Source organism: Microtus oregoni, unplaced genomic scaffold (assembly GCF_018167655.1).
Source record: "Microtus oregoni isolate MIOR12 unplaced genomic scaffold, Mior012 000020F_ref0000438, whole genome shotgun sequence".
NCBI classification, from domain to species: Eukaryota; Metazoa; Chordata; class Mammalia; order Rodentia; family Cricetidae; genus Microtus; species Microtus oregoni.
In genome coordinates, this window is record NW_024543079.1 from 14532933 (window position 1) to 14552208 (window position 19276).

General features: G+C 40.8%; 1 protein-coding gene across 2 annotated transcripts in view; it reads right to left on the minus strand.

Moving 5' to 3' along the window:
• Window positions 1-1076: 1076 nt before the first annotated feature.
• Window positions 1077-19276, minus strand: part of Itch (itchy E3 ubiquitin protein ligase) — a 90701-nt gene continuing 72501 nt past the window's right edge. The window contains exons 21-26 of one of the 2 annotated variants that reach the window (XR_005976036.1): window positions 16772-16892; window positions 15932-16036; window positions 11672-11768; window positions 5335-5407; window positions 3518-3735; window positions 1077-1822 (exon numbers count right to left, since the gene is read on the minus strand). Coding sequence is in view for 1 of the 2 variants with exons in the window: in XM_041670240.1 (XP_041526174.1) it covers window positions 3636-3735; window positions 5335-5407; window positions 11672-11768; window positions 15932-16036; window positions 16772-16892 (496 nt within the window). In the remaining variant the exon portion in view is untranslated. Of the gene's footprint in view, window positions 3736-5334; window positions 5408-11671; window positions 11769-15931; window positions 16037-16771; window positions 16893-19276 lie in introns of both variants that reach the window. The other variant, XM_041670240.1, reaches the window with a different exon arrangement.

Consider the following 19276-nt stretch of genomic DNA (forward strand, 5'->3'; position numbering starts at 1 on the left):
TGAAAAGCCTACTGACAGCTTCATGCACACATACAGTGCATTCTAGATTCTAGTCACACCTGCCCTCACACCCTCAACTCCACTGTCATGTCTTAGTTTTTGCTTGGTGACCCAATCAATGGTTTGAAACAGAGCCTTGTGTATGTGTGTCGTCATGAGCATGACACTGCCCACTGTAACTCACCAGTGGGTATGTTTTGTCTCTTTTGAGACACGGTCTTGTTGAACCTCAAGTTTATTTAGTTTGCTAGGCTATCTAGCTGTCGTTGTGTTGCTCTGCTCTGCTGCACACCGCAACTCCAGGCTTCACATGGGTGCTGGAGTCCAGCATGCTTGTGCAGCAAGTGCTTTGACCACTTTCTGATGCAGCAGATCTGATTTTTTTTTCTATACACTCACAGCATACAGGCTGTCAACTGCCCAAAAGAAGTCACGTAAAACGCTTTACTACATGTGATATATACCATTTCCTAACAACACCAACAGGAAAGTATGAAAAATGAAGAAGTCAAAAAACTTTAATTATAAACAGTCTTACATCTTCTAAGGAAACCCAAGCGAGGCAGCCTCTTGAAGGACTCTGTGGTATGTGTAGTTACCTGCGCATTTGAAATCACAGAAATCACAGCAAGGGAGGCGAGCACAGGGACAGACAAGGATGCCGCTCCCTGGCTGACATGATAAAAGTATACACAGACACTTCAAAGTCCAAAAGAAAAACAGAAGAGGGTGGCGACTGCAAATACCAATGCTACCACACCGAAGTAGTGAACCTTAAAGAAACTCAGACCCCAAAAGAGGCAAAAGTCCCCAAGTCGCCACAATAACATTTCAGGTAATTTCACCAGGTAAGTAAAAAGTGGCAGAGGGCTTGGCTGTAGAGTAATTTAGAGTGAGAGTTTGTAGGCAGATGAGCAGAGCTACTTAAATAACAACTACATTTAAATGTTTCTGCGCCCAGGTCACTGCTGTCAACTGCTCCTCAGCTATAAATCACTTCCTCTGGTCAAATCCCCAAGCCCCTTCCCTCTGAACTGCTGTGGAACCCACCAAAGAGCAGAAGAAAAGGCAAATGCTCATTTTACTCTGTTTTTATTTCAATGTAACATGCAGTAAGAAAAAACTTCACAGGATTGATTAGCATTTACAATGCTTAAAGAGAAAAAAGTTCTTAAAAGCAACTGAGTCCAGATTTAAGGAAAAGCGCAAATTAAACACAATAAACCTATTTCCAAATGCTCACTCTGAACCAAACTGTGAGAGCATTTGGTAAATATTTATGTCTGCTGCTTAGTTGCATTATTTTATATAATCTCTGATTCTTGGGATATCCAGCCCCCATTTTCCTAACACAGCAGGGAAGACATATACATGTGACCATTTAAATTAAAGGAAGAAATGGAGTTTGGGAGACCCCAGGGCTGCAAAAATATATACAAGCATTTACCTTTTCCAGAACTAAACAGTTCTTCCATAAAAATATTAAATAGCCAAGCCCTATAGAACTAGGGCCAGGACTACTTCAAATATAACTTCTGTATTTTAAAAATATAGGGCAGAAAGCCTTTTGGGTGATATTTATACATTTTCACATAATATCTCTAGGTCCCTAAATGAATCATGAAGCATTATGCAGAATCAACAAAGCCTATTTTCTTACATTATCTCTTAATTTCATAAGTCTCTAGTGGATATGGTAGATGACTACATTTTAGTACAAGAATTTGATCCAATGGGAGGTCTTTGTAGAAGGCTTAGTATTTATAGCCATATATTAAAGTCCAGGCCTATGTAGTGAACGGGTGGTTGGCAGACATTCGCTCTGTAAGACAAAGCAATAGCATATGTATTTTTTAACCCTACCAACAAAAAGGCAGAGAGATCCTACTTTGGAAATAACTAGAGCTTCTAGAGGTGTCATGTATGTCCTGTGGTGTACAGGGTAAGAAAGAGGGCTGGAGGAAGCTGAGCTTTCCCTTCACTGACCGTTTCTAGCTGAGTCACGCATGTCTCTGCTGACAATGGCAGTGTTAAAGAGTCCAGCTGCGAATGTTCAAAATGTTGTTCCAGGATGAGAACAAGAAGAGCAGCTAGGGACATAAAAATATTTTCTTTCCTATGGGACAGGGGTTTGTCACTCTCTGTGTATTCTTGGCTTCATGCTACATGTTCATGCTATGCCACCGACACATGTCGTAAGTCCCTGTTAGAGTTATAAGGCTGTTCTTGGGATTTGGCTACAATAGGGACTCGACTGGCTGAGGCTTCATCTCACTGCCCATAAAGTCATATCTGTGGCAGCAGTCACCCTGACAGTCTAAGCTAAACCAGAGTAAATTAACTACAGAGAAAGTAAAAGTGCATTCATCAGTTACTAAAGGGGGAGTCTAAAACCAATGAGTCACGAAGAAAATGGAAAATCTAGAATTTTTAGGAGTAAGGAAAATATTGCGGAGCAGGGCCATGTAAGATGGAGGCACCTGCTCCTGTGTGTGGAGGAGGCGGGACATGCGGAGACAGCACAAATTTGCTGCTGGACACTGTCCTGATTTCAAAGACTGCACCACTAACCTCTATTTGGATTAGAAATGACTGCAACGTGAATACGTTAGCGATAATGAAAAGTAACCAGGGTGTTGGATTATGATAAAACCACTAAACTTCAATTTATGTGTAGGATTTAAAAAAACAAAAATGATCTTAGATAAATTCAAATTAATTTTAATTCTAGGTTAAAACGTGAAGGAACCAGCCGGGCGGTGCTGGCGCACGCCTTTAATCCTAGCACTCGGGAGGCAGAGGCAGGAGGATCTCTATGAGTTCCAGACCAGCCTGGTCTACAGAGCTAGTTCCAGGACAGGCTCCAAAACCACAGAGAAACCCTGTCTCGAAAAACAAAAAAAAACCAAACAAACAAACAAAAAAAAAAAGTGAAGGAACCATGATGCTGATACTGTTTGTAAAATTTAGTATCTGAAAGGCAATCAAATAATTATAAACTGAATGGAGAGAGGTATGAAGCTATGTCAGCGGGGACCAAGTTTTCCCTGAATTCAAATAGACAAAACTACTTTGTAGAAAGGGTAAGATCCTGAGTCACTTCCAGGAATAACATCAGAAGGACGCACAGGTTCATGCTCCAGGAATGAACACAACAGTCAGGCCAGGCTGAAATGAGGGGAGAGCACAAGCGGCTGAGCTTGCACTGTTGTCAAGCACCTCCTAGCTAGAGGCTTTACCAGGAAGACTTGTGTATTGCAGTTTTGGAGACATCCTTGTGTGTCTGCAGAATCGTTACAATAGTCATCAAGAGACCGACTCCCAAGTGATACTGACACACAGAAAACTGTTGTTAAGGGAACAATCTAGTGGAATAAGACAAGGGAGATTTCGTTGCTGTGTTAAATCTCTTGTTAAGTAAGTTTCTGACTACTGTCTGTAGATCTGCTTTCTGGAAACGCTGAGGAGAAATCCAGAATCACTGGAAGGTAAATCCCAACAACATTAATCTACTTACACTCAGATAACTCTCTAGTCACAGTCCAAGTTTACAATAAGATGTGCAACAGGCAGAGAAGGAAGGGACAGGTACTGCAGATGAGTCCCTGTCCTCTGGTGGCCTAAGGTATCAACAGTTACTCTTGTCCAAATCCTTCTGTTTCTTCAATGGCAAACAACAGCTTTTCCTTCAGTTGCTCATAGCTCTTGTAGGGTGGGAGGTCCAGACGGTTAAAACTGAAAGTAAGAATTGCTGGCTTGAGAAAGGGAAGAATAAAAAGACAGAAGTGGGCAGTGCCCGGCAGCAACATGTTAAAGTTCTAACAACGTGGGCTTGAACCACAGCCTTTGACCAACGGCTCTTCACCTTTCCAAGATTCACTATGGTGCCTTCTCTGGTAAACTGGGATAGCAACACCACCCTGTGGTAGAGTTTGAACCAAGCACACAGCACAGTGCTAGTGCTCAGCTGACACTCAGCAAATGTTCTTGACCACTGGACCATCTCTCCAGGTCCATAAATAGTTAGGCATGATACTCAATGCCTATAATTCCAGGATTTGAGCATTACAGGCAGGATGACCAGGAATTCAAAGTAGGCCTAGGCTTCATGAGACCTTGTCTCAAAAACCAACGCACATAAAAATATGTACAATTATTTTGTGTCAATCCAAAAAAAATAATTGCGAGGCTGGGGATATGGCTCAACAAAATATTAGCCTAACAAAATTTAAGGTGCTGGGTTTATTCCCTAAGGACACACAGAACAAATAGTTGGTTAAATAAAAGGGAAAAAATGTGATGTGTACTGTAACCTATCATTTGAAGCTATTAAAATAAACCAGTCAGAAAGGATGTGATTCCATACTGAGAACATAAGAATGTTGGTCACTGGAGCTGGAGGGTGGAAGTGTGTGTTTAGTAACACATATAACAAGCGGGTAACAGGGATGCCTACATAACCACGCGATTCCACTTAACAGCTACACACGCCCCTACACACCCCTACAAAATGGTTCAAATCCAAATGTGATTGACAGTAGATTAAATTCCAACATAAACTATATTTGAAGTTAAGGTTGGTCCATTTTGGGAAATGAGGTTAAACTGCATTTTAAACCAGAAAACAAGGTCTGGGCATACAGCTCCGATATAGAGGGCTGCCTGGGAGGTGACAGGCCCTGGCTGGGTTCAACTCCCAGGACTGAAAAAGAAAAACCCAAAAGAGCAGGAATTCTGTTCACTATATACTAAGTAAGGATTCTAATTTCAAACTTCCCGTGTTAAAACTTGAAGAGGGAGGAAAAGGCACACATGGCAAATGAGCACAAATGGGATCCTCTTGACTGGAGGGCAAGGCTCTACAACAACTTCGGGGCTGGCTGCATTGCTCTGTAAAACTACTAAGTATCATGGATCAAAATGGATTAATTTGCCTGGTACATTTGTAATCCCAGCACTTGGGAAGCAGAGGCAGGAAGATGAGGTGTTCAAGGGCAGCTTTGGCTATGAGATCTTTTCTCAGTAAAAGGGGGTGGGGCACTATTAAGAGCTCATATTGCTCTTCCAGAGAACCTGGGGGTTCAATTCCCAGTACCTCCATCAGGTGGCTCACAACACCTGTAACTTACACATAGTGTACATGTACTCAGGAAGTCACATACACAAATAAAAATGAAAAAAATCTTTTAAAAGGAGGTAAGAGAATTTATTTTGTGAGACATAAACTCTGCCTCTGTAAAACTGTTAAGAGATGGGGAAATTATTTCCTTTCTAATAAGTAGCCAGAAGTTAAATGGATATAAGTTTATTTTCTGTATTTCTGATTATGCTTACCAAGTATGGCTTCTGGGTAACCAATTTTCTTTCCCAACTTTCTCGATGCAGAACTTCTGTGGTCCATTACTCCCTAAAGCACAGGAAAAAAATTGTTAATTATAAAGCCCTTAAATTATGCATCCCAACTGGGCGATGGTGGCGCAGACCTTTAATCCCAGCACTTGGGAGGCAGGGGCAGGCAGATCTCTGTGAGTTCAAGGCCAGCCTGGTCTATAAGAAATAGCACCAGGACAGGCTCGAAAGCCACAGAGAAACCCTGTCTCAAAATATATTAAAAAAAGAAGAAGAAATAAATAAAACAAAATTATGCATCACAGTTTAGCAGCAGCATTGCCATTCAGAATCACAGACATACAGGCCTGTCCCAAACCTACTGACTGCATCAACAACTTTAGGGGCAGGAGCTTAGATACACATTTTAACAAGCTCCCAGGTGCTTCCAACAAGTAGTGATATTTGAGAATCATTTTGTTCATGTATGCCAAGAAGAAAATCTGCAGCTTTATTAATCCTTAGCTAAAATAGCATGTCATGATTAGTAATCGTCCACAAAAAAACACATAAATATCTATTGTCAAAACTTTTCAAATGTAAGCATCCAGAGAACTCACTATAATAGCAAGGCCTGTGCTCACAGGTCCTATCCAATCAACCTTTAAACACACTCACCCTCCATGCTGCCGGCCTCCTCCCCCCTGTTAGAGAAGCTGTGGTGTTCAGCAGCACCAAGCGCCGCTTTATTAAAAGGGCCCTTCTGCTCCTTAGGAGGCAGTCTAAATGGCTGGTAGTGGGTGCTGCGGGCCTTGTGAACTGTCAGGACACTAAATGTTCTAAGCATACGGGACAGCCACGCACCAAGAGTTCCTCTATTCTTAATGGCTAAATCCAGAAAAAGAGACTGTCAGTTCTTTTGGATTCTTCAACAATGAATTCTGCAATCAATGGCTCTTAACCATGGAGCCATCTCTCCAGCAACCCTACATTCCTATTTTTAGTCACTTTAAAAAAAAAAAATATTTTTTCCCTGGTAGTCTAGTGGTAAAAAAATATATATATATATATATATATTTTTTTTTTTAATGATTTCTTTATTATGTCCACTGGTGTTTTGCCTGCATTTATGTCTGTGAGGGTATCAGTTTCCTGGAACTAAAATTACAGACAGTGGTAAGCTGCCATATGGGTGGTGGGAATTGAAGCCAGGCCTTCTGAAAGAGAAACCAGTACCTCTGACCACTGAGCAATCTCCCAGTCCCTTCCACATTTCTTTTCTTTCTTTCTTTTTTTTGGTTTTTCGAGACAGTTTCTCTTGTAGACCAGGCTGGCCTCGAACTCACAAAGATCCGCCTGCCTCTGCCTCCCGAGTGCTGGGATTAAAGGCGTGCGCCACCACAGCCCAGCTCCTTCCACATTTCAAATAATAAAGTATGCTACCACTTAAAAAACTTTTTTAAAAGGGTTGGAGAGATGGCTCAGTAATCAAGAGCACTGGTTGTTCTTCCAGAGGACCCAGGCTCAATTCCCAGCACCCACATGGCAGCTCACCATCTGTCACTCTTCTGACACACTCCCACCAATGCACCTAAAATTAAATATTTAAATCTTAGAAGTTTGACCTGTGGTAGAATTTTTTTTTGTTTTTTTTTTGTTTGTTTGTTTTTCGAGACAGGGTTTCTCTGTAGCTTTTGGTGCCTATCCCGGAACTAGCTCTTGTAGACCAGGCTGGCCTCGAACTCCCAGAGATCTGCCTGCCTCTGCCTCCCGAGTGCTGGGATTAAAGGCGTGCGCCACCACCGCCCGGCTCTGTGGTAGAATTTTGTGCAAAAATACAATAATAAAGCATGTATGGGGTGTGTGTTTGTATGAATGAACTTATATGCATAGTAATATATGTATGTGTGTATACTGCATGCATAGTAATATATGTATAGTAATATATGTATGTGTGTATACTACATGCATGCACATGGACATGTGGAAGCCAGGAAAAAACTGTGGTTGGATCTCTCTTTCTACCTTTATGTGGGTTCCTGGGATTAAACTAAAATGATCAGGTTTGCATGGGTACCTTTATCTGCTGAGACATCTGATTAGCCCCAAGAAGATGTATGCATAGATGTATGCATGCATTTACTTTATATTTATTTTATTTTGTGTGTATGTCTGTGCCCCACGTGTCACTGGTGCCTGAAAACTCCTTAAGAGCAACTGAACTGCAGTTACAGATGGTTATGAGCGGCCATGTGGTGGCTGGGAATTAAACCCAGGTCCTCTGGAAGAGCACTCCAATCCCTAAGAAGATGTTTTGATGCTAATTTATTTATTCCTTCTAGGGACAAAATCCAGGATGTCACGTATGCTCAGCAAGGGCCACACTTTTTGTTTTGTTTTGTTTTTGGTTTTAGAGACAGGATTTCTCTGTAGCTTTGTTGCCTATCCTGGAACTAGCTCTTGTAGACCAGGCTGGCCTCGAACTCAGAGATCCACCTGCCTCGGCCTCCTGAGTGCTGGTATTAAAGGTGTGTACCAACACCACTCAGTCAGGACTACACTTTTAAATAAAATCCATTTTATTTTTCCCCAAATTGATCTTTTATAGTTTACCAGACAATATACTACTGCATTTATTTCTTTTTCTTTCTTTCTTATTTTGTTTTTCAATACAGAATTTCTCTGTGTAATGCCCAAGCTGTCCTGGAATTCACTCTGTAGACCAGGCTGGCCTTGAATTCACAGAGATCCACCTGACTCTGTGTCCCAAGTGCTGGCATGAAAGGCATGTACCACCACACCTTGGCTTCTTTTGTTTTGAAACTGGGTCTTATGTAGTTCAGGTTGGACTCAATCATACTATGTAGTTAAGGTAGTTAAGGATGACTTGACTCCCGAGCCTTCTGCCTACGCCTCCCAAGTTCGACGATTACAGACATTTGCCAACACATCCAGCTCTTTCTCATCTTTTCTATATGCTTTATGATATTCTAGTGCTTTTTTTTTTCTTTTTTTTGATTTTTGAGACACGGTTTCTCTGTGGTTTTGGTGCCCGTCCTGGAACTAGCTCTTGTAGACCGGGCTGGCCTCGAATTCACAGAGATCCGCCTGCCTCTGCCTCTCTAGTGTTGGGATTAAAGGCATGTGCCACTACCACCCGGAAATATTCCAGTGCTTAGAGGATTTTCTTTCTTAAACTCAAATACGTTCTTAAAAATAGGAACAAGTGGGGATAGAGAGATGGTTCAGTGGTTAAGTGGCTGGCTGTTCTTCCAAGGACCAGGGTTCAATTCCACAGCAACCACATGGCAGCTAACAACTATCTGTAACTACAGTTCCAAAATCTGACATTCTCCACAGGTGTATGTATATACATGGAGGCAAAACACCAAAGCAGTGTGGAAGCCCACGTGTGACTCTGTTATTATCAGGAGTAATTTTGACTTAAAGAAGTCCTTTGAGTCCAAGCTTGCCTGCTCTACTTTTTTTTTTTTTTATAACCTTGAGGGCTGTGAGAGACTTCTGATTTAGCCCGAGAGAAAAGAACACTCTATCTAGTAGACTGTATACTGCTGAAGATAAACCTAAGGAACATCAAGATAGAAAGTAAGGCTGCTTCTGAGCAGCAAGCACCTGATGGAAAGGAGGCCACTCACTCAAGGACAGGGATGGTCTTGTGGTCAGACACTGACCGACCGTCTGTCTTGTGTTTTGTTCTGCTTTTATATAAGTATATAAGCAAGCTCTGAAATAAATTCAGGGCTGTTTGGCTGCTTTAGCATAATCAGACAAACCTCCCAATTTTATCCTGTCTCCTGTTTCTTCTGACTTTTCTTTGGCCTCGAGGATCCCCTATCCGGAAACCCTAGCTGACCTTGGAGCTGGCTCCTACAGATGGTGCCCAACATGGGGCCTTTAGGGGAGGGGTGTCTTCATAGGGACACGGCAGATTCCAAGGGTGCTTGGAGGTGTGGTAAGTATATCCTGAGAGTATCAGCCGTTGCGCGGTCGTAAATATCAAAAACCGAGCAGTTGTGTGGTGTAAGGAAATTGTAGTACATTCTTGACTGGTCTAAAAATCAAGAAGACTATAGCAACTCTTATCCTTTGTCTACAGCATAAACTTGGGATCAAGGACTGCTAGCTGAAATTTGGTATTCCAGTACAAAATTTCCACAAACTTATACTTGAAAACTTGCTGCTGCCATGGGGAAAATGGCAAGACAATCTAGTTCTTCAGAACCCGTTTGCCTCCTAAAAGGAACTGTTTTGGCTTGTGTCAAAACACCTTATGTTCTTTTGGTTGGAGAGATAAAAATCTCCATAAATGGTATTGTGTTTAATGTTTCAGGCCCTGATTGTTTTTTGACTAATTGTATTTCTCAAGTGGGTGATCATATCCATGTATTGATGTTAAAATAACCTTCTTTTGTAATGTTGCCTGTGAAGTAAATGATCCATGGCTTGATGAAAATTTAAAAAGCTTTAGGTAGACAAAAATATGCTATTGTATTAGCTGAAACAGGAATTTCTGCTCTTCCTGTTATACTGACCACTACTGTAGTTGCTTCAGTGGCTTTGTCTCAGTCTATTCAAAATGCTGGATTTGTTAATCAATTATCTAAGAATGTTTCTGACACTGAAGACACAAGAAGACATAATGTAAATAATTAAATGCCTTTTATGATATGGTATAATCTTTAGGGGATAAGCTCCAAAGCTCCAGAGTCCAGTTAAAATGCCATGCTAACTATGAATGAATTTGTGTTATATCTTTTGTGTATAATAAAAGTGTTACCGGGTTAAAAAGAATTAAAGCACATTGTGGGGGAATTTGGCATGATTCTAATGAATCTTTAGATTTGGCTAAATTACATCAAGAGATTTTAAAATTCAAAAATGCTAACATAAATTTTGATACATCAAAAGTAGTTAAAAATATTATAAAACAATCTAAAAAGACTGTTCCATCATGGTCAGCATTTAGGTCACTCTTAGCAGTGCTCTTTGGGGCATAATTTGCTTACCTATAGTTTTCAAGCTGATTATAAACTCACTGTGAAAAGTGGGCTCAAAACTTCACGGAGTAAAACTCCAAACACTTCCCTAAGAAATTGACACCAGAGACTTGCAGTCAAAGACCTTGAGATTTCTTTGCCTCTTTTCAACCTAAGATAGGAGCTGGATCTCTAGGACCCATTTTCCCATGACGGCTAAGATTAGAGTGCAGTAAGGAGCCCCCACGGCAGATGCAGTCTTCTGAGGAGCTCTGAAAGGTCCTTAAAATATAATGAAAAGAGGGGGGGATTGTGGGAACCCACGTGACTTATCTGGAGGAATTTCTGACTTAAGTCCTTTGAGTTCAAGCTTGCCTGCTCTGCTTTTCTTATAACCTTGAGGGCTGTGAGAGATTTCTGATTTAGCCCGAGAGAAAAAAACACTATCTAGTAGACTGTATACTGCTGAAGATAAACCTCAGGAACATCAAGATAGAAAGTAAGGCTGCTTCTGAGCAGCAAGCACATGATGGAAAGGAGGCCGCTCACTCAGGGACAGGGATGGTCTTGTGGTCAGACACTGACCGACCGTCTGTCTTGTGCTTTGTTCTGCTTTTGTACATAAGCAAGCTCTGAAATAAATTCAGGGCTGTTTGGCTGCTTTGGCATAATCAGACAAACCTCCCGATTTTATCCTGTCTCCTGTTTCTTCTGACTTTTCTTTGGCCTCAAGGATTCCTTATCCAGAAACCCTAGCTGGCTCCTATAATGCACATAAAAAAAAATTAAAAGAAAAAGCCGGGCGGTGGTGGTGCACGCCTTTAATCCCAGCACTTGGGAGGCAGAGGCAGGTGGATCTCTGTGAGTTCGAGGCCAGCCTGGTCTACAAGAGCTAGCTCCAGGACAGGCTCCAAATCTACAGAGAAACCCTGTCTCGAAAAACAAAAAACAAAAAAGAAAGAAAGAAAGAAAGAAAGATAGATAGATAGATAAAGGTTGCCCCAAATAGCAATTAAGTATTTGTCTATTTAGATATATCTTCTAACACAGCTCTTATTAAACATACATACGGAGGCAGGAGGTCAGGAATTCAGGGTTCTCCTTGGCTACATAGTGAATTTGAGGCCAGTCTAGGATGCATGAGACTGTGTCTTTAAAAACAGAAAGAAAAAAAAAAAACTTACTGAGGTAAGAACTAAAAAGTCATCCCCAGTCCATAAAATGAAGGTCATCAGTGGACAGTTAAGAACATCTACACCTGTTGTTTCTGATAAGCTGCACAGACATTCATCCAAGGGCAGGAAGGTCAACAGACTTCTCGACAGAAAAGAACCCTTTATACACACCCATGAGGTCAGCAAATCCTCCCACTGGCAGGCGGCAGGTTCCAGTAACAAACTGCAGAAGTCTCATCCTCTTCTCGTTATCAATTTCTTTAACAAACTGTTAACATCACATTCAAGGAGAAATACAAGTCACGTTATATACAGCGCAGTGAACAAGACAGAAAATGATCATTTCAACTCTTAAATGAAATTGGGTGTCAACGACACTAGACCTGTCAGAGCCTCAGCAGCATCCTTGACTGGACCTCAGGATAGATCTCTGAATGCTCTTGGCTCTATTGCTCTAGAGCAGCCTTTCCCATTCCCCTTAGTCCTGTCTGTCCTATAGCACATTCCTGTGGTTACATAGGACACAAATATCTAGTATGAATAAATTTCTTGGTTTCATGAACAAATCAGATCAAGCTCATAAAATGCAATAACCCTTTTCTCAATATTTAGGGTATTTGTAAGTCACATGTAGCCAGAAATATAGGGTTTCTAGCAGATCTTTATATCCTGAAGCATATTTTGGCTGAGTGAAATATGTTTTTGTAACAAATATGTTACCATATTTACTAATGTCAATATTTAGTTAGTTATTTTTTGAAGAGGGGTTTTATGTAATCCAGACTGGCCTCAAACTTGTTATATAGCTGAGAATGTCCTAACACTCCAAAATCACCGTTTTAGACTCTCCTAAGTGCTAGAATTATAGGCATGAGCCACTAATCTGGTTTCCTGTCATTATTTCATTTCATCTCTGTGTTTCTTTCCTTTTAACTTTTGTTTTCAGAGACAGGGTTTCTCTGTGTAGCACTGGCTGTACTGGAACTCACTTTGTAGACCAGGATGGTCTTGAATTTGCAGTATTCCTCCAGCTCCCTGAGGACTGAGGTTACAGGTATGTGCCATCAAGCCATGTGCAGGGAACTGACCAGGGCCTGTGTGCACTGGGCAAGTGCTCTACATCTGAGCTATGTTCCCAGCCCCTGATTATTTCTTGAACATCTCCCCGAGCCTCAGTGTTTATGAATGAATTTGGGGCCTGGAGCCTGCTAAGTAAGCTATTATTTCCAGCACAAAATTCATGTTTTTTCTGCTTCTGAGACAGGCTGTTAAGTAACCTCAGTTTCTCTTGAACTCAATCCTTTTGCCTAGCCTCTAAGACAGTGGTTCTCACCCTGTGAGCCACAATCGCTTTGGCAAACCTTTATCTCCAAAAAATATATTTACATTATGATTCATAACAGTAGCAAAATTACAGTTATGAAGTAGTAATGAAAATAATTTTATGGGGTCACCACAAGAAGATAAGGAACTGTATTAAAGGGTCGCAGCATTGGGAAGGTTGAGAGCCACTGGGCTAAAACCTGTGATTACATACCATGCCCAGCTCAAATTCATACTGCTTTAAAGCCTCAACATTGTAATGTGCATCAAAAGTTTCAATCATTTTTAGGGCTAAATTATTTCCATTATATGTTCAAACTACTCTGTTCATCCATTAATATGCAGATAGACTCATTTTCATATTAATATGCAGATAGGTTCATTTTGCCTCTGGGTAAGCTGGAACAGCACTGTTATAAATAGCGGCATAAATCACTATTATCTGCTTGGGTCTCTGGATTTAATTCTTTTGAAGTGAAACTGGTAAGTTATGTATGATAACTATATATTTATTTAAACTGGTCTTGTTTTGGTTTTTGGTGTTTTTGTTTTAATTGGCGGAGGAGGGAAGTTCAAGACAAGATTTCCATGTAGCCATGGCTGTCCTGGAACTCACTCTAAACCAGGCTGGCCTTGACTGCAGAAATCCACCTGCCTCTGCCTCCTGAGAGCTGGGATTAAAGGTGTTTTTAAGTCAAGGTCTCATGAAGCTGAGGCTTGCCTTTAACTTCTGATCCTCCTCCTCCCAAGTGATATTACAGAGATAAGGCTACCCTGCCTGGCTATATTTACCTTTTTGGTGAGCTGCAGCACTATTTGCCATTTTAGTTCATTACATTCTTATCACAAATGAATGAGGATTTCAAGTTTTCCAAACGTTCACCAAAGATTATGCCTCTCCTATTTCCTAATGTGCACAAAGTCCTATCAAGTGGGATTTTATTTTGTATTTCCTTAAGAATTAAAGATTCTTGAGCATCAGTCATTTGTTTTATGTATAGGTGAGTGTGTCTACATGTAGGTATGCACTAGCGAGTAGAGGTGCTTGTGGAGGTCAGAGGCACTGGATACCCTGGAACTTCTGAGTCACTAATATGGATACTAGGAACCAATGGGTTCTCCAGAACAGCAGCCAAGTGTTCTTAAATGCTGAGTCATCTCTCCTATCTATCTATCTATCTATCTATCTATCTATCTATCTATCTATCTAGATATCTATCTAGATATCTATCTATCTATCCTATTTATTTATCTATTTATTTATTTATACAGTATCCTGTCTGTAGGCCAGAAGAGGGCACCAGATCTCATTACAGATGGTTGTGAGTCACCATGTGGTTGCTGGGAATTGAACTCAGGACCTCTGGAAGAGCAGTCAGTGCTCTTAACCGCTGAGCCATCTCTCCAGCCCTATTGTTGAAATGACTCTTTTTTGTGTGACTCTGTGCAGAGGGGGTGATACTGAGTGCATGTGAGAGTCAGAGAACAAATCCCACGAGTCTGTTCTCTCATTCTACCAGCTGGGTCCTGGGGATCAAATTTAGGTCATCACCCTTGCTGGCAAGTGTCCTGGCCCACTAAGCCATCTTGTCAGTTCCCTTTACATAAAAAGAAGAAAAAAGGAACATATTTTCTGTGTGTTTGTGCCTGAGTTTATGTATGTGTACCACAAGTGTGCAAGTGACCAAGAAGGGAAGAAAACATCATTCCCTGGAACTGGAAGCACAGATGTTTGTGAGCACCAATGTGGATGCTGAAGATCAAACCTGGGTCCTTTGCAAGAGCAACAAATACTCTAAATTGCCTGGCCCTTGCTCCAGCCCCATTTTATTTTAAGTCTTTAATTGTATTTTATTCATTGAGTGTGTGCGCAGGAGCGCCCCAGTGCATATGGAGGGCAGAGGACAACTTCAGAAGAAACTGGTTATTTCCTGCAACCCAGGATTCAAATTCAGGTCAGCAGGGTTGGCAGCAGGCACCCCATACGGGCTAACCATCTCTCTGGTCCTCAATCTAATTCTTTTAGTTTGGTGGTGGTGGTGATGGTATATACATGTTGTGTGTAGGTATGCATGCATGTTTGAGTATGTGTTTAGGTCAGAGATCAATGTTAGAAATTTTCCTGTATCATTCTCCAGATTTCTTGTTTTTCTGTTTTGTTTTTGTTTTTGAGTCATGATCTCTCACTGAACTTGGAGCTCACTGACCAGCTAGACTGGCTACTGAGTCCCTAGGGTCCTCCAATCTGTGCTCCCCAGCACTGTGGTTAGGAGCATGTCTCTGGGCCCAGCTCTTTTCCATGTGAGTGCTGAATATCCAGACTCAGGTACTTGTGCTTCTGTAGTAAGCATTTTACCTGCCCGACAGCAGGCATTTTTTTGAGAGATCTCACTATAAGATCTCTCAAAACCTAACCAGATCTGCTAAATCTGCCATCTAAATTTACATAATTCTTAATGAAGTAGCAATGATCAAAGCCATACTTTATAGTTTCATAAGATTCCAAAAGTATTAATATCAAACATAAACATTTTTTTCCTACTTAATTATGTTCAGGAGTGGCTAAGCTGCACGTGTGTGTGTAGCACAAACATGGCTGCAGATGACTGTGAGTCTTTGTGTGGGCGTAGGAGCTGCTATAAGCACAAGGGCTCTTTACCAGAGAACTATCTCTCCAGTCCCTAATGAATGAATCTTATCTGTGAAACTAGCTTATCCTCTGGCAAAGGTCTTTAGAGGACTCCGTTAAAATCATACTCATTTCTTATAACATATTCCTGTGATGCACAGCCAGAACAAAGGGCTTGCACATTTTCGAGTTACTTATTTTGGTAAATTCTAAATAAATAAATAAACGAATGAATAAAATGCATGTTGTGCCTATCTAGAGAAATAAATTTAGAGGGGCTGGAGAGAAGACTCAGTGGTTAAGAGCATTGGCAGCACTTCCAGAGGTCCTGGAAGTTCAGGTTCCAACAACCACATAATGGCTCACAGCTTCTATAATGGGATCTGATACCCTCTTCTGGCATGCAGGTGTAACTGCAGATAGAGTACCATATACATAAAATAAATAAATGTTAAAAAAAAAGAAATTTAGAAACAAACCTGCCAAAACCACATGATCTGTTTGCTCGTCCTTGTGTAGTGGCGATAGATGGCATGTCTCTGCCAGTCATTCAAATCGATCTCTTGCATTCCACACAAAAGGACCTACAGCAATAAAACAAGAACAGAACAAGTTGTTACTTTAGGCAACCATAACTGTTTCATGTAAGTAAGACTAACATGGAATATGCCGACTTAAAGACAGACTGACTCTATACCCAGAGTCCTAGTCACATGATTCCGGGAGGGTAGCTCCCATGTGTGGGGTCACATATCGAGGGAAATGGTTACAGAATTGCAGAAAAAACCTTAATAACAAGACACTTTAAAAAGAGTTTTAAAAAATATTGACTTATTTTATGTGTATGTATGTTTGTCTGTATGCGTGTCTGTGCACCCGCTAGAGAGCCTGGTACCCTCAGATGAGACCTGGGTCCTCTGGAAGAGCAGGCAGTTGCATAAGCTTAGCCACCTCTCCAGCCACAACAATACCTTTTTTTTTTTAAATATTTATTTATTTATTATGTATACAATATTCTGTGTGTATGCCTGAAGGCCAGAAGAGGGCGCCAGACCTCTTTACAGGTGGTTGTGAGCCACCATGTGGTTGCTGGGAATTGAACTCAGGACCTTTGGAAGAGCAGGCAATGCTCTTAACCACTGAGCCATCTCTCCAGCCCAACAATACCTTTTTTTAAAAGCAGTATTCTTTTTTTTTTTGTTTCAGTATAAACTAAGGGTGTTTCAAACATCTGCTTGCATAAAAAATATAAATACTGATTCAAAAATAAATACCTGAAGGCATTTACTAGTGTGTTGGAATAAAGAAAAACTCATTACCTCTAATTCTTTTGCATCAAAATATTGTAAATATTGCTGGGGAAGAATTTCATTAAAGCCCTCAAAGAAAGCTTGTGTCTGTTCTTCAACACCTCGAGACAATCTCCACTCAGCTACCATCCTGGCAAATAAGAATAGAAATTTTATCAGGAAGTTAAGATTTTACTTTCAAATATTGCATAAAATTAAAAAATGTAAACTTTATTGTAAAGTCCTGAAATACATATAAAAATTAGAGTAGCATGAACGCCTTTGTTTGAAAGAGGGTCTCACAATGTAGCTCAGGCTGTCCTATAACTAACTCACTATGTAGCCCAGGCTGGCCTCAAGCTTCCCAATGGCTATGATAACAGGTATGCATCACCATGCCATGCTAAAAAGTACTTTTGAAAGAGAATTACTTTCTTTAATCTCTTCCTTACCATAAAATTGTAGATTCCAATTCTTATCTATATCTCTCAAAAGCTAATATATAAAATTTTATTTTGTTTCAGAATATTTTCTTTAAAAAAATTACCAAGCAAACCAATGGGTATATTTTAGGTATCTGAGTTCTTGACAATAACTAATCCAACAACAGGAACACATTATGTGCACAAGACAGACCACACACTGGCTTACACTAAAAGTTTCAAAACAAAATGACATTTTAAAGATTGTTTTCTGACCAAGCTAGTATCAAGTTAGAAAAACAAGAGAATAAAAGCAATTGGGTCAAGGTGGTCGACTGGCATGTTAAGGACTCACTTTTGTCTTTTCATCTATTCCAGTTACCACTTATGAGCCCCCCCTCCACACACACAAGGGCCCACTGAGATTTGCTTGTTTTAGGCAGACTCTCAAATAGTTCTGCCTTGCCTAGAATTTGTTCTATAGCCAAAGATGACTCTGACCTTTTTTTCTCTGCCTAATAAGTGCTGAACAGCAGGTGTATGCTACAATGCCTGGAACAAATTAAATCTCTTAGAAAGCAAAAAGCAAGCCTGCAATGGTGGCGCATTCCTTGGATCCCAGCACTCGGGAAGCAGAGGCAGGTGGATCTCTGTGAGTTTGAGGCCAGCATGGTCTAGAGAGTGAGTTCCAGGGCAGCCAGGGCTACACAGAGAAACCCTGTCTCAAAAGAAGAAAAACAAACAAACAAACTACTATGTAAAAGAGGATATCCATGCCAGGAGTTGTTAGAGACATGCAGCCTAGTCTCGAATCAGCATCTGACTACCTGTCCAATGGGTTTCCACAGAAGAAGGCACCTGTGGAAACAGATTCTCACAGGACAGTGTAGAAACTTGTAAAATTCGTGCAGCTTACAGGCTTTTTTCTCTTTCATTATATTGGTGATTCTCTGGGGGGTTTTACTTTTACTTATCAGTCACACATGCAACAGCTGCAATTTTCCCTGGAAACTCTGTTCCTTTTCAAATATTTTCCTCTAAGATTCAACAGGGGGTTAATGTTTCTCAAATTTCTTATCTGGAATTACTAACTACAACTCCTAATCTTGGGAGCTACTCTGACTCAATAGAGATAGTTAGGCACATATAAGAAAACAACACTTGGAACATTAACCATGTTCTGGAAAGGGGAGTAGGGCAAACATACACAGAATAGGGAAAAGCCTCAGGAAATTCACACAGTGTTAACTGTTGAGAGTAAGTTCTCTACAAACCAATCATACAGAATCAATGAAATGACCTAGCATATTCTGATGAGAAGAATAATGCAATATAAATATGGGATGGACAGACCCATCTTTACCACAGGAGCTTATATTGGTGGAAGAAGTGTGGTATAGTAAGATAGGGAAAGAGTGCCTTGTCAAAGTCTGCTTTTTACAGAGATGGAGACATGGGACCCTCTTGTAGAGAAGGGAACTCTATAAAAGCATATCTTGCAGACATGAAATAACTGTCTGGATTTGAATGAATATTGCTGTCCTTAAAGCATTGTGCCCATGTGTATTAATTTTTAACTCTGTAACCACAAGTGGTGGTCGCTGACTAAGTGTTGCAAGAGCAGGATGTATCTGACTCGATATTTAGTTAGGCCTGCAAAAATGCTGAACTCTATGTCTAGAATAAGACTATGCAGGGGGTGGGAAGGTGTAATGGGGAAGCATAAAGGGGAAAAACGGGGACTTTCATAATGATCATGATGTATTACTTAAATTGTGATGTATTTTTTAAAGTTAAAATCAGAAGTCAATTATAAAGCTCTCTGTGTAACCCTGCTAAGAAAAATTCTGTTTGAGTACAAATAAATACGGCCTGAGCTATTTGGGGCCACTTGAGTGCAATCTACTTGGTGTTCAGAAGCTTTCCTTGTACCAACGTCCCTATCCTGTCTCATGACCTGAACCCAAGCAGAGGTTGGACCCCGGCAGGGAGTGGTGATGCCTGGTCTTTAATCCCAGCACTAGGAAAGCAGAGGTGGGTGGATCTCTGTGAGTTTGAGACCAGCCTGATCTGCATAACAAGGTCCAGGCTACCCATGGCTACACAGACCTTA